Source organism: Poecile atricapillus, chromosome 2 (genome assembly GCF_030490865.1).
Source record: "Poecile atricapillus isolate bPoeAtr1 chromosome 2, bPoeAtr1.hap1, whole genome shotgun sequence".
NCBI classification, from domain to species: domain Eukaryota; kingdom Metazoa; phylum Chordata; class Aves; order Passeriformes; family Paridae; genus Poecile; species Poecile atricapillus.
In genome coordinates, this window is record NC_081250.1 from 9,129,495 (window position 1) to 9,144,180 (window position 14,686).

General features: G+C 49.5%; 1 protein-coding gene across 1 annotated transcript in view; it reads right to left on the reverse strand.

The window, feature by feature from the left end:
• The window catches only part of PTPRN2 (protein tyrosine phosphatase receptor type N2), a 635,317-nt gene that overhangs the window by 100,443 nt on the left and 520,188 nt on the right, over positions 1-14,686 (reverse strand). The window contains exon 13 of the mRNA XM_058833496.1: positions 5,449-5,661. Within this exon, the coding sequence (XP_058689479.1) occupies positions 5,449-5,661 (213 nt within the window). The remainder of the gene's footprint in view (positions 1-5,448; positions 5,662-14,686) is intronic.

The following is a 14,686-nucleotide window of genomic DNA, read 5'->3' on the forward strand; positions in this document are numbered from 1 at the left end:
TTGCTATGTGTGACTAATGTGAATTCTGTGTAGTCACACATATTTTGTACACTGTGAAAACTGTCTCACCTTCAAGTACAGTGGTTTATGTAACTACTGTACATACAAAGTATCTGCAGGTTCCTGAGAATTTATTCTGAGACAAAATGCTAATCAAAGAGAGACAAAATTGTTCACATAATACACAAAAAGCAGACGTAAACGGACAAGAACAACTCTTCTAATTCATATACCACACCTTGTGTGCTTTATCACAAACAATTACAGTTTGTCCTGTAGCTTTACCTAGTCATGAGATAATTTCTTTTTGCCTCTTTAAATAAGGACACAGGAAAAGAAAAGATTAAAAATGCATTATGCCCTTTGTTTTCCCAGAAGAGAACACAAACGAGCCCTTCACAGTGTTCTGCCTTAAGGCAAAATTTTCATCTATCCAAAATCCTTACAAAATGTATTCCTTCTGAAATGTTTACTAAATACTCATGCACTGAATAACCTCATCCTCAGTGATATCTTTGTGTTTAAGTGTATGAGGGTCCTTGAAAATTAAGTTTTATAAAGACAGAAGGTAATACTTTATGATATGGATTATCCCAAATTTACCAGCTTTCCTTAGTACTAAGGGTGATGTCAATTGGAATATTACTGAGAACTTGATGAATAAGAACAGCAAAATTTTCCTCCCCGCCCCCCAGCTCCTGTTTTACTTTGTCCACAAAATTACAGTTTCTAAGGAGTTGACATACACTATTACCATACCATTAAGTTCTAATATTATAATAACAAGTTTGCTTTTGAATTTCAGTCTAGAGTGTAAAATATTAAGCCATATTAGTAGTAATGAGTTATCTGTATTTAAACACACAAACCATGCATGATGGTTAAGTAGAGGGTTTGTCTCCAGCAGATTCTTTCAGTTGGAGCCTTTTAAAATATTTGCAGCAAAATATTTATTGTAATTGTTGCAAATAGTGTGTTCTTAACATCTCCAATAAAAAATACCAGCGGGATCAAATCTGTAAGAGCACGGAGAAGTTCTTAGGGGCTTTCAATCCAGCAGGATCATGTAATTAATAAGACTGTATTTGACAAAGAAATATATAATTTATACATAATACAATACATGTAATAATGTAGAATTTAACATATAATTTACAATTATATGCCTGCCAAATCAAGTTAATTGGACAAGTTTTTAAAACAGCTGATGATGTAATACATCTGCATGTAACCTTGAATACTTCAGGGAGTTTAAGAAAGAGCTTCATTGTAAACTGTTTGGTCTTTTCCTCCTCACTTTTTAAAGGGAGTTCTTTTGGCTGAGATGAAGGAAAATTAAAAAGAATGTTATTGACATAAAATATTAAAAGGCAAGCTTGCTGAAGCCAGCTTCAGAGCATTTTAACTTTTGCCTTTTAATTCCATTATGGGCAAGGTTTCGCTGAGCAGTGTCAGTGATGCAGAAGACCATGCTCATAGGAAAGTTCTGCAGTGCAAAGTATAAAATATGCTGCTGATTTAACATGCACACCCCAGCGTTCCCCGCACGGGTCAAAAGCCAGGGTTCAGCTGGACTCACAAATACATCACCCCAAATCAAACAGAGCATCCCTAAATCGTAGCAGTCACTACCACACACTCATTACATTAATAAATTGCTTGCTAATGGGAGCAGTGACAAGTAAGATGTGCACTTAGTGGCCCTGTTTGCCGCCCGCTCCTGATGCCTGAATGCCCGTTTTTCCCTGGGTTATGTTCTAAAGTCTTCAAAGTGCATGAAGAAAATCTGCTCAGTGCTGTGAAATAAATCAAAGAGTGTCTGCTGAAAATTCCTAAAACGCTTCTGCCCTAATCTCCTGGACCAGAGAGTGGGCTTGCAGAATGCTAAACTTGCTTTTCAAAGAAGATCAAAGCAACGGCAGCAACAATTAAAAACAGGGGTGCAGGTGCACGCATGCGCGGGGGCTCCGCGGAGGCACCAAGAGCCTCTTTTTAGTCATCCCTGAATGCTAACACTGACTTATCTAATCATTACACGTGTGGTTTGAAAGGACAGGAGATGTGCTTGTGAGAGACACAAAAACTGTCCGCCTTTATGTACAAAACGTAACATTTTACAAGCCACACTATTTCCATTAATTTTGAATAGCTCCTCAGCTACCGTCTAATTAAACCAGCCTGTAATTTTGTTGTTTAGTGATTCAAAGATAACTGAAGTTGCAATTGTGTATCTATCCTTCCTCCTGTTACTTAGTCTTTCAATAGGGTTTCCCTGCTTCAACACTTGGAGGGCCAGCTGCTTGCCTTACCCAGCACCTGAATAACCAGGTTTGGCAGCTTATCAGGAGCACTGCAGTGATTTAATTTGCCTGCTTCAACTTTTATACAGTACTGGCTGTCCTGCCCAAGACAGGTCCCTTCTTCACGCAGTTACACAAGAAATACTTGTGTTAGTAGCTAAGTGTAAGGAGTGCTCATGCCTGAGGAAGGGTGATGTTGCATGACAAGTGCTACGCCTCCAGCACTGGGGGAGACTTAGCAGCCAACCTGCTGTTTCCCTGATAATATGGTTTGTCTGTTTTCCCCTTCTCAAGGTGGCTTTTCACTGCACAAACCAGAAAGGGAAGAAAAAAAAAACCCAAGCCCCCCCAAAAAATAGCCATGGGAAAAAACTCTTCAAAGTTCACAGGATGAGTAAGGAAGGAGTAAAACCCTGAATGAACTCTCCCGGCTGAACTGGGTTAGGATGAAAAATGCTTCTGCTAAATGCTGAAAATTTAGGTCAGTCTTGTTTATGTGAAGATATAAACCACTGACATTTGGAGAAGCATGTGAATCAAAGTGATATTTCTGTGTTTTCTCTGAATCATATTGGGCCACAAGGCCCTTTTATATTGACCAATTTCTCCCTGTTCAAAGAAAAAAAAATAAATTTGAATTGTCATGTCAGCTGTAAGCAGCAACACGAGTACTGTGCTTTAAAGCCTAGTGGCAGCAGCCCCTGAAATATTCCATATTTTTAAAAAACATTGAGTTAACTGAGTGGCTACTTGGGAAACATATAACAGAGGAGAACCAAGTAGGTACAGCTTTGAAAGCCTGCTTCTTTCCTTCCCCCATACTAATACAGGTTGCATTATTTCCCTACAAGAGAAGATGAGGAAAAAGATAGTGGATGCCTTTCTGGGACCTAATTGATGTTATCCAAGCCACACATCACACCAGATATCCATTACATTTAACACAGCTCAACATAAGGCGATTCTGACAAAGCCAATAGGCTCAATCCTATTTCTCTCCAAATCCATGTGAATAGTTTATTACATACAGACCCAGCCTCAGTGATTCATTTTGATAAAATGCTACTTAGCAGCATCAGAACTGCCTGAGCATTTTGTCTGCCTATACTAGGGCTTCCTACTGCTGCCATTGAAACAAATGGCAGAATTCCCATTTACTTCCATGGGAGGAGAGCCAAGCTCTTAGAAACCTTTGTTTTTAAGGAAAAACGTTTTTCCTCCCACTCATGACTACAGCTCTCCTGAAAACCCAGTGGAACTGTTTAAGAAGTCAGGTGGTTAGGACTAGGCCCAGAGGTCAGGAACAAAGAATATTAATACAGTCTTGCAATTGAAAAACTGAGCAGCAACCTCAAAGCATTGTTGTTGTTGTTTTTAAAACAGAAAATGTCATTCTCAGATCTAAATATGAATATTTTAAAATATATATAAATCTGTGAGGAAAAAAGGAAGCACACATTTCATTCAGTGTCTGGATTACAGATTCTTATTAAACAAACCGAGCTCATTATAAAATCAATATCAACCACTACACTCCCAGGAGAAATGGCAAAAAAGGTCACTCCAAGAAATTCAAACAATTTTCCTGCTGGAAGGGCACGATTTTAATTACAGATACTATTAATTAGAGCTGTCAGTAGGAAGATTGTCCTGTTAATTATCACAAATTCAGTTTCAAGTGTAGTTTTGGAACCTGGAGGGCTTTTCAAAAAAATTAAGAATTCCTGTATTCACAATTAATGGAAGAAAAAAAAAGCCTACCTATTGCTTCTGTGCTTTAAATAAGCCAACAGCAAGTCACCTATTAAAATCAAACAAAAATATTTATGGCCACAGTCTCACTGGCCAACAAAACTGATAAACTGCTGTTTTGTTCACACTTTATCCCAGAGAACACTCCTTTTTTTTTTTTGTTTACAGGAAATGCTCTTGCTCTCTGTCTTGTTTTGGAAGTCATTAAATACAAAGATGTAATTTAATGATTTTTTTTAAAAGTAAACATTTTTTTTAAAGTAAAAACCAAAACCATTCAGAAGATACTAATTGTTACAGAAACATTAATATTTATCATTCTGTACTTAATTCTCTCTAGACCCAGCCTGTGGAGATATACTTAATACATTACATCTTTAACATCTAAGAGGTACAGACAGACCCAAACTTTGTGAGGAAATATGAGTTTATTCCCATATGACTCTCAGCTGCCAATCTGAATCTATCTCAGCTCCAGGATACAGAAAGGCCAGAATCTCTGATCCTAAGCAGGACAAGAAAGTAAAATAAAACTTGACAGAAAAGTGCCATTAGTGAGGCCCTATGGGTGTACAACAGACAGAGATACTACAGAGACAATGTTTACACATTCTCAGATTCTTTTTCCTGGTCACACTCCAAATATTTTTGGATAGCAGACCACGGCTGTCTGGTATATGACCATAACACATGCACTACCACACCAATAGCACACCAAGAAATAAGTGCCATATGATCTAAAACAAACTTCAGGAAGATGCAGTGTCTCTCCACCCAACACTTTTGAAACTGAAAGAGAAAGCTTGAGGTTTCTGATTTATTTCCGAGAAGCTGAGTGCAGTCCTCCAGCATTACTGGATACACATCTGCTATCATTGTTCTCCTAGAACCAGTCCTGGTTTACCTCCCATCTATCAGCATTAGATTTCATTTTATCTGAATAATGGCACAAGATGGCAACAGATCGGGTCAAAGGCTCTTTTCATATCAGACCCTGAAGAAGTCGATTACTCAAAAAGAGAGACATCTTCAGATAACCGTGCAATCCATTCCTCATAAATGTTAAAGATTTTTCGTTATTAATAGTGGCAGGGGTGACAGATTATGGATATTAATGTTATTTTTCTGAGAATTTCAATGGCGAGGGCTGCTTTTTTTTTTTTTTTTTTTAATGTTTCTAATTAAGCACGAATTTACTGCAGCTACCAGAATAGCCAAGATTAATAGCCAGTAGTAAAAAGCTGCTACACCGAATCCTCGGGACTATGAATGGAACGGGGGCGGGGGGAAAGCGTCGGAAACAAACCCACCCCCGCGACTCCCAAGGCGAGCAGGGTCCCCCCGGGTGTCTGCCGGGCAGCGGGGCAGGGCCGGAGGAGGAGAGCTCGGTCCTTACCTGGTAAGCAGCGGGCGCATCGGAGCCGGCGTCAGCCCCCAGGGCAGAGAGCTTCTCCTTCAGGCGGTGGTGGGCGCGGTGGCGGAGGCAGTAGGCGACCCCCGACGCCGCCAGGACCCCGGCGATGCAGGCGAGGGAGAGGAGGGTGAGGAGGAGGAATTTCGCGGACTCTGCCTCTTCCCCGCGCTGTGCGAGCGGCGGGACGTTGCTTTTCTGCAGGGGAGGAGAGAGAGGCAGCGCCTGAGTTGCGCGGTCACGGAGCAGCGCGGAGGGGGGATCCCGTCGGGGGGAACACCCGGCAGCCCTAACTTTCGGCCGGGGAGGGAGGCGAACAGAGGGGCGCGGACGGGACCGGCGCCGTGCCCCGCTCCGTGCCCTCCCCTCCGGTGGCTCGCCCCTGACTACCGAGAGGCGGAGGCGCTGGATGCGCGCAAGCACCGCGGAGCGCCCCGCAGCTCCGCACCCCCCGCCAGGCGCTGCGAGGGGCGCAGCGAGGGAAAATCCGGTATTGTTTTTTTCTTAGTGAAAAATAAAACACAGGAGAAAAAAAGAGAAAAAAAGTAGGTGGCGATCCTTCCTTTTGTCTGTTGTAGAGGGAAGCGGCTTTAAAAAAAAACCCCGATAGTTCCAAACTCCTTCAGATTACTATTATTTTTGCAGCAATAGGAGAGAATCCTTCTAGTGCATTTCACTCGTCTCCATGAGCTAAAAAGTTGTACAATAATTTCCCATCATTAGCTTCATTATAAGCTATATTAGCAACAATTAAAAACGCAACATGAAAATGAAAAGACCAGGCGCGCAAATTGCAGCAAGACTCATTTGGCCTGCATTCCCCCTTTCACAATTACCAGGGAAATGAATTGAAAAGCACGCCCCTGCCTCAGTCCTGGTTGCTACAAGACGAGAACAATTAGCAAACTCCTTTCCACCACCTAATTTCGCGTGGTAACAAAATGGATTTTTCCCCATGAATGCCTAGCCGGCCTATTCATTATCTCTCCTCTATTAGTAATTTTCTGCTCCGTATTCAGCTAGCCAGCTCTTAATTTCCTCCTGTCTTGCAGTGTACACAGTGGCTCTTATGTCAGGCCCGGTCCATTTTTATCTTGTAATCATAAAGGCCACCAAAGCAATTATCGCTGGTCTTGACTGTAAAAGCTTGTCATTAATTAGCCTCCTTGCCTTCAGTGCTAAGGATTAGCCGGGGCTGAGGCTGAGTTAATGGAAATGCAGGTTCAGTCAAACTCCCGGATTTTCTTGCCTGGATGCGCCGTGCGGAGGAGGATCGCCGGTCCGTGCGCCCCGGCGGGGCGGCGGGGGGCGGGCACAGGGCTCGCCGCGGCCACCGGCCATGTGCCGCCCGCGTCCGCGCAGCCACCGCCGCGCCCGCCGCCTCCCCTCCCCTGCACGGCAGCCGGCCCCTCCTCCAAATCCCAACAGCCACCAGGAGGAGGGGGCTGCACCCCCACCCCACCCCGCCCCGCCCCGGCTGCGGGGGGCTCCGGGGCCGCCTACTCGCCACCGCCCCCGCGGCCCCAGCCGGGCACCTGCCCCGCGGGGAGCGCGCCCTCGGCCCGCACCGGGCGGGGGACACCGGGAGGGGCAGCACCGACGGCAGCCGCCTCGGCCCCGGGGGGGTAAAGGGCTGCTGCGCTCTGCCATTAGCATCTCCCTGAAAGGCCCTGTCCCCCCGGGGCCAAGGGTCGCAATCTGCATCTCAATAGGCGGCTCCCGCCGAAGTGCCGGCGCCCCCTCCCCGAGCGCTGCGCCCCGGGACCTTAATCCCCCTGGCCGCGGTGTTTGTCCCCGCATCAGCCAGGCAGGGACGAGCCCCCTCCCCCAGACCCCCCGCGGGCCGGCCCCGCTCCTCGGGCGGCTCGGGCCGCCCCGGCCCCCGGCTGGGCTCAGGGGGAGCGACGGGAGGAAGGAGGCTGGCGGGCAGTTTCGGACACTGCTCCCGAGCCTTACTTCTCTGCTATCTCTACCACGGTTTTAAACGATTTTCTTTCTCCGGATGCCGTGTGACTGAGCCGCACCAAGCACACGGGGAAAGGGCTATGCGAGAGAAACGATGACAATGATAAGAGCAAAGAGCTGTCAAAAGCTCCAAGTAAACATGCAGAAGAGAAAAGGCGGCAGGCTCTTTCTCCCACTGGAGTTAGAGCGATTTTAGATGTTGCTTCCAAGTTCGCCAGGCAGTTTTCCTCGCAAAGCCGGGGCTGCCGTCCCCGGAGCTGGCTGCCCTCGACAAAAGAATTGTTCGAAGAGCCCCCCGCTACGTATTCTCAGCGTACAGCTGCACTCAGGAGCCTGAAACACGGGGAAGAGTTAGAAACCTTCCGTGGGGCGCTCGGCATTGCTTACACCTCGGCAAGCGTCTGCCCTGGGGGAGTCAGCGGAGCCGCGTCCCTTGTGACAGGCTTCGGGCAGGCGAGGGCTTGCAAAGCCCCTGCACGTCCAGGGGGAGCGGTGCCCACGCCTGCCCCGGCCACCGTGCCCCGGGAGGAGATGGAGGCCCCGCGGCGGGAGGGCAGGGGCGAAGGGCCAGGGGGCACGGCCGCTCCTCGCTGCCCGCCGGCGCCTGCCGCGTCCGAGCAGCCGAAGGGGAGGGAGAGGGGCTCTCCGCGGGCCCTTGTCCCACTCCTTTCCTCCCTCCCGCCCCACGGGGAGCAGCTCCAGAGTCGCGGCCGTCGGAAGACTCCTCTCTCCCCTCCCTGCCTGCGGGGGGCTGGTGCTTCGGACCACCTCGGCCAGCCCCCACGCCGCCCCGGGAAACACCGCGGGACGAGCTGCTGATGCGCTTTGCGCCGTCCCGCAGGAGCCGCCGGGTGCGGCCGACGGCAAAGTCCCATCGCCCGGCTCCGGCTCCAACTCCGCATCAGCGGCATCCCCGGTGGATGTTCCCTGCTGGGAACACCCGCAGCCGCAAAGGGTAGCCCGGCCCGGTTCCCCCAGGTACATCACATCAGGACAGAGCCCCCACTGTACCCACGGCGGTTGGAGGAACCCGCTGCCCTTTCATCCTGCTCGATGCCTGACCAAACATCGCATTATGAAACGGGTAAAAATTAATCCGACGTGTTAGTTACCAGCTCCCTCCCTCCGCCCACCTCTCTCCCCCAGCCGCCCCCGCTGCCTCTAGCCAGGAGCACAGATTTCCCCACCTCGCCTAACCCCCTGATTCTTCCCTGCAATAAGGCCCCAGCCTGAAACGGAGCCCAGGGTTAATTAGAGGCGTCCTGTCAGCCTTGACTTGAAATTGAAAGAAAAGTGTTTAAATATTTATGAATTTGACATTTACAGTCGGATGTCTTTTAAAGCAGAACACCTCTCCCTGTGCTGGTTGGGGCTGCCATGGTGCATGTGCCGTGGTGCGTGTGCCTGGGGTGGAAGGGGAACAATAGCTGTTGCATAACAAGAAAAACAAATTACCTCCCCACCCAAGGCTTAACAAATAAATAGACCACATAAATTACACGCAATTAAATATTAAACTCAGCTCCATGTAACTATGCATTTTTTAAACTTCACATAACAGAATATATTGACATTCCTCTGAATGATTTTCTCCTTTGAAAAGTGTGGAATATCAATTAAGTCCCAATGAAGGAAAAACAACTAATTCCTAAATGAATGGCTTAGAAAGTGAATCTGAATGAAGAGGCTTTGGAGGTGTTCATCCAGTCTTGCTTTGAAACAGTCTGACCTAGCTTAAATGCTAGAAAGCAAAGAACAACAGTACACCTAAGACACAGTGTTTACTTGAAGTACACTCTTTCTGTGAGAGTCTGTGGGTTTTTTAAGAGGAAAGAAAATGTTTAGGGTCTGATCTCATGTAGGCTTTCCTGGTCCCTCGACAGAACACATTTTATATACACCCAAAAGTGAGTCATTAACTAGAGCAGCCATAACACTGGAGTCACAAATCACTGTTCTAATCAAAGAGCAGCATCCCGTTCCGCGGTGTCATCCCATGATGCAGCAGAACAGTCGACATTTCAAACGAATTCCAGGCAAATGTCAGTAAATATTTAATGTACGCTTTCATGTAAATAAGTTCTCACACCTATGCTGGAAGTGTGGGAGAAAGTCTTTGTAAGAGCAGAGGAGCTCCCCATGCAGTGATGTAGAAGCTCACCATCCAGATGCCTCAGCAGAATTACACTTCATTATTTACTTTAGGACACAGGGCATGATTCTGGTCCTTGCAAAACTCTAACTGAAGTTGAGGTTTTGTTTTGCTTCATAAATTTAAAAAGATTTAAACCCCAATTTGCCGGTTACTGCACCTGACCACTCTTACAGTTAGCAATGGAAAAATCACTACAATTAATTTTTAAACAACTCAACATTTTAATTTTTTCAATTTTTGCATGCTTCAATTTTCACACTTATATTACACAGTTCTGTTTCTGAACAATAATAAAAAATTAAGATTTCTTAGTAAATATGGGCAAAAAGAGGAACTTCAGAGTATGATTTGTTTCAAAATATTAGAACGTTAAGAAACTCAAAAGGTGCTATTTTTAATTTAGAATTCACTATAGAATCTAATAAATGAGAGAAGTGAGGCGGAAATAATCATGTATTAATTCTGTGCATTACAAAATCTTTTCAGAAGCTATTATCAGAGCAAGAGGCATTGTGGTTTGGATTCAGGGTGGGAGAAATCCTTTGTGCAACTGAAAGCTATTGTTCCTCAGTGCAGATGAAATTGTACTTGCAAATATGCCATTCAAGGAGGGAAAAAAGTACCTAGGCAGAAAAAAAAGAATTCTACAAGAAAATCATTAGTCTTAAAAATAAAGTTCACTAAAATAAGTTTTGGTTCATTGCTTGTTTGTTTTCTAAGGAATATCCTGTGTTAACAGTTGCAGCCACTGACATTACAAGAAAATATATGTGTATTATTTCCTTATATAGAAAGCATGAAGAAAGGGATGTGTGTGGGTGTGTATATATATATGTGTGTGTGTTCATATATATATATATATATATATACATATACACACATCTGTGATTGTCTGCTCATTTATATAAATCTAAACTTAAATTCACTTCTAGTAATTTTCCTCTCCCAGAGGTTATCCGAGACATAGGTTGATACACTCTGCTGGTTAAGTTTTGATAGGTTACTAGAAAACCAGAGAAACACTTTACGTCAGGAGGAGCCTGGCTACCATAGTCTGTCCCCGGGAAAGCTACAAAGAAGATTTTTTAACTTTTCGTAAAGTAAGAAAACAAAACAGAAGGGAAAGCAGCATCTCCCTCAGTTTTGGTTGATGTGTCTCCTCCCATGCTGTGCTCCCAGTCAGGGTAGGCTAGGGCAGCAGGGCCTGGGGATGTTCACCTTTTGTGCATGTAACACTCCTTGTGTTCAGCACTGCACTCCCAAGCTGTTTGGTCCAGGCTACTTGTTGGTGTTTTAAGGTACTATCTTTAGATTTACTGAGAGATTTCTGAGGCCTCTACCTTCTGCCTCCCTGTTCACACCCCCTCCTTCTCTCCCCGGAAAGCTCACCTGATGCCAGGATCACTTTCAGCAAATGTCAGTTCATCACCTGAAATGAGGTCAATTTAATGCTTTTACTCGGGAGGATGAAATCGGATGGGAAGGTACTTTTTGCTTCTTTAAGGGGTCGGAAAGATTAGACAAATCGACAAACACAAAAGGCAGATGGATTTCTGGGAACTGCAGCTTATTCAAATCACTGAGAAAGGTCACTGCAAAAGCCACAGATCTATTCATCTGTGGGGGTACAATGATCTTTCCACAACCTTCAACACCACAAAGCACTCTGGAGCATCTCTATACCTTTTAGTAGGATTAATACCATGAACAATGACTGAATACAATCAAGAATTCACTGAGTTCAAAGATCCCTTGATCAATGGTAGATATTTTCTTCTGGCATCCTAAAGGCAAACAGAAGTGAAGTTTCTGGTTAGAGTTACAAGAAATTAGAGCCATTAATCTGAATCCCACTACAAGGTGATGCTGAAATGCCAGAATGGCCAAGCAATCCCGAAGAAGTTTGTGGCATGGAAGGAATAAGGTTGTGAAAGAGGGAATTCAATGAGCTTCAAGATTTTCATGAGGATCTGGGCATGTTTTTAAGTCAGCAGTTAGATAAAGAGTAAGGCACAAAAGCCTACAGCATCGCTGAGACAGTATAGGGATGACACACAACTCAGGAAACCGGACAGCCACATCCATGCCTGTGGAAGAGGTAGGTGAGTTGGAGATGGAGGAGCGTGGCCCATCCTGTCCGAAGCCGCACAGTGCACCTCTGAGGTGGCAGCAAGAAGAGGAGGGCGCGGAGACGGTGAAGAAACCACGGTGAAGAAACTTCGGTCCCCGTCTCTAAGGGCTCGGGGGCAGTTAGGGCAAAGCATCAGAGCGGGTGCACCAGGAAGCAGGTTTCCTCCGCAGCCCAGGCTTTGTTAGTCAGAGGAAAACCGTGAAAGAGAGGGACTCGGCAGGTCTAAGTCAAAGTGTCAGAGCCCGAGCCAAGCGGACGGTCAGCAATAGCCTAGCTTAATCAAGTATCTTCAGCTAGCAAGAGAAACACGAGCCGCAACGCCAGCGCTGATCTAATGCTGATGCTGAAGGCACATAATTCAGGGATTAGATAAGGCGCCCTTACAGCCGAGTGCCAGCAAGCGAGCCGGCTCTCGGTAACGCTGGCAAACGCCGGCGGATCCGTCGGCGGAGCAGCCGCCCCGTCTCACAGGGAGCCGGGCCGGGCCCCGCGGCCGTCCCCGCCCGGGGACGGGGCTCGGCGGCCGCACGCCCGCACCCGCCGCGGGGTCCCGTCCCCGGGCCCCGCACTGGGAACACGTCCTCGCCCCGCCGGGCCCGCTGCCCCCTCCGCCCCGCGCCTGTTGGACGGCCCCGCGCCGGGGCATCCCCGGGGCTGCCCGCGGCCGGGGGCGCGCAGCGAAGCGACCCCTCCGTCCGCCCGCGCTGCTCCGCGGAGACCCGGCCCGGCCCCGACCGGCGGCAGCGGCTGCCCCATGCCGGCCGCCCCCGCACCCCACGCCGCGCACAAGGCTCTCCCGAGTCCCGGCCGGGCCGCCTCGAGAGACGCGGGCGCTCCCCCCACCCCGTCCTCCGCCGCATGTACCTGCTGCCGGCGTGCCGGGACGGGCCCCTCTCTGCGAGGGCTCGGCGCACCTCGGCGGGCTCCAGCAATCTTCCTCCGATGCCAAAACTTCCCCCGCTCCCCCCCCGCCCCTCCTCAGCGCAGACAAAGGCGGCGGCCAGCACAGTCGCCCCTCGCAGCCCGCAGCCGCCTCCCGGCGCGGTGCGGCGGGGGCAGGCGGCGGCCCCGGGCGGCCCGGTGGTCCCCGCGGGGCGCGGGCGGAGGATGCCGGCGCGCCCCGGCGCTGCCCTCCTTATATCGGGTTGCTCGCAGCCCCTGCCGGCTGCCGCACATGGCCCATCCACCGGTTGCTATAGCGATGCCTCCCCTCCACATGTTGCTGGCAGCAATTGGCTAAGGAGGTCTGGGCTGTGCAGAAACCCTTCGCCGGAGTGCGGCGATGAATGGACACGGGCTGTGTCACTCATTTGGAGAAGCTGTTTGGGGTTTCTGTTGTGGATGTGTGCATTTTTATTTTTTTTTGGATGTTTTTTTTTTTTGTTTGTTTGTTTGTTTGTTTGCTTTTTCTTTTGGTTGATTTTATAAGCGCACCCTCCCCCATATTTTTCTTTTTCTTTTCTTTTCTCTTTTTTTTTTTCCTTGGTGTCTCTCTTGCAAGATGGAAGTGGAGGGTAGAACAATGAGAGAAAGCCAAAAATACAATCAAACAAGGACAGCAAGGAAAAGCTACAAGTCATTTGCATTCACAATATGGCAAAGGAGCCCACAACCCCTCTTCCTAAAAGACTTTCCTCCTTAAAAAAATATCCACACATTGCCAAGCAAAGGAGACCCAAACTTTCTCCTCTCTCGTCCTCGTTCTCCAAATGACACACGAAATTAGGAAGGAGGAGTGTGCTCCGATCAGCCCCGGGACAGTAAGCAAGTCCGGTTCCATAAATCCATAAATGAGGCACTGCTCAGGGCCGTGCCCGGCGCTGCGCACCCGCAGCTCCCGGTCAAAGCCACGCTCCCGCGCAGGTGCCCGGGCAGCACCGACCCTTACAACGAAACCGACCCCGCAGTATTCCCCATTTCCCTCAAATTCCCCCGTGCCGCCGCCAAACACGCTGGGCCCCCCTCCCCATCCCCCGCAGCACCGGCCCACGAAGTGCCCCGGCTGCGGGAGCGGGACAGGAGCGGGCGGGGAGCGGCAGGGGGGTGCCGGGCGCGGGTGGCCGGTCCGTTCGATCTCCCTTCCCCCGCCGATGAACAGCCCTCCCGCTTCCCTGTCCCCATTGTTTCCCGCTGTCACTGCGTCTGGGGATGGCAGGCAGGGCAGCGCCGGCTCTCCGCTGTCCGTGGAGGCGGGCAGTCCTTTCCCTTTCCTCTTCCCCTTCCCTTTCCCCTTTCCCTTCCCCTTCTCCTCCCCAGCCGTCCCGCCCCCACGCCGCCGCGGCCGCTGTGCCCCGGCCTGCCCCGGCCCGAGCGGCGGCGGCTGCTCCCGGGCAGAGCTGTCCTGAGCCCGGCAGCTGCCCCAGCTGCCCTCGGCAGGGACCCCCAGCCCCGGAGGGAACGGCGCTGGGACGCTGCGGAGGAGGGACGGGACGGGACGGATGGGAGGGACAGGCCAGAACAGGCCAGGCCGCCCTTTCCCACACTCCTGCTGTCCCGGCAGCCGTCTGGGGCTCGGCCACTGCCGCCTGCCAAGCCCCGACGGGCTTTGCCTTCCCGGCTGGAGCGGGCGGCCCTGGCTCCCCGCGGCTGTCCCGGGGACGCCGCAGCAGCGCCGTGTAGCAATTCCCTTTCCTCCTTTTCCTCTCGACAGTATTCATCCTTCCAGAGCCCCTCGGCAGCCGGCACCTGGGTAAGGGACATGCACCTGTGGAGGGAGCCGAGGGAGGCCTGAATTCCCAGAGCATCCCCGCCCCGCCCCAGGGTGACGCTTCACTTAAACTTGCAGGACAGCACCGAAATGTCATCACCATCCCCTGTACAGTGTTGTTCTGCCGTGCCCAGAAAGTGCAGAGTGCTTGTGCCATGGGCTCACCCCCAGAAACATCTCACCCACACTCAGACTTCCCATTCCAGGGCAAGAGGAAGATGCTCTTTACATCACCACGGTTTCTGAAAAGAAGGTTTGCAGACAG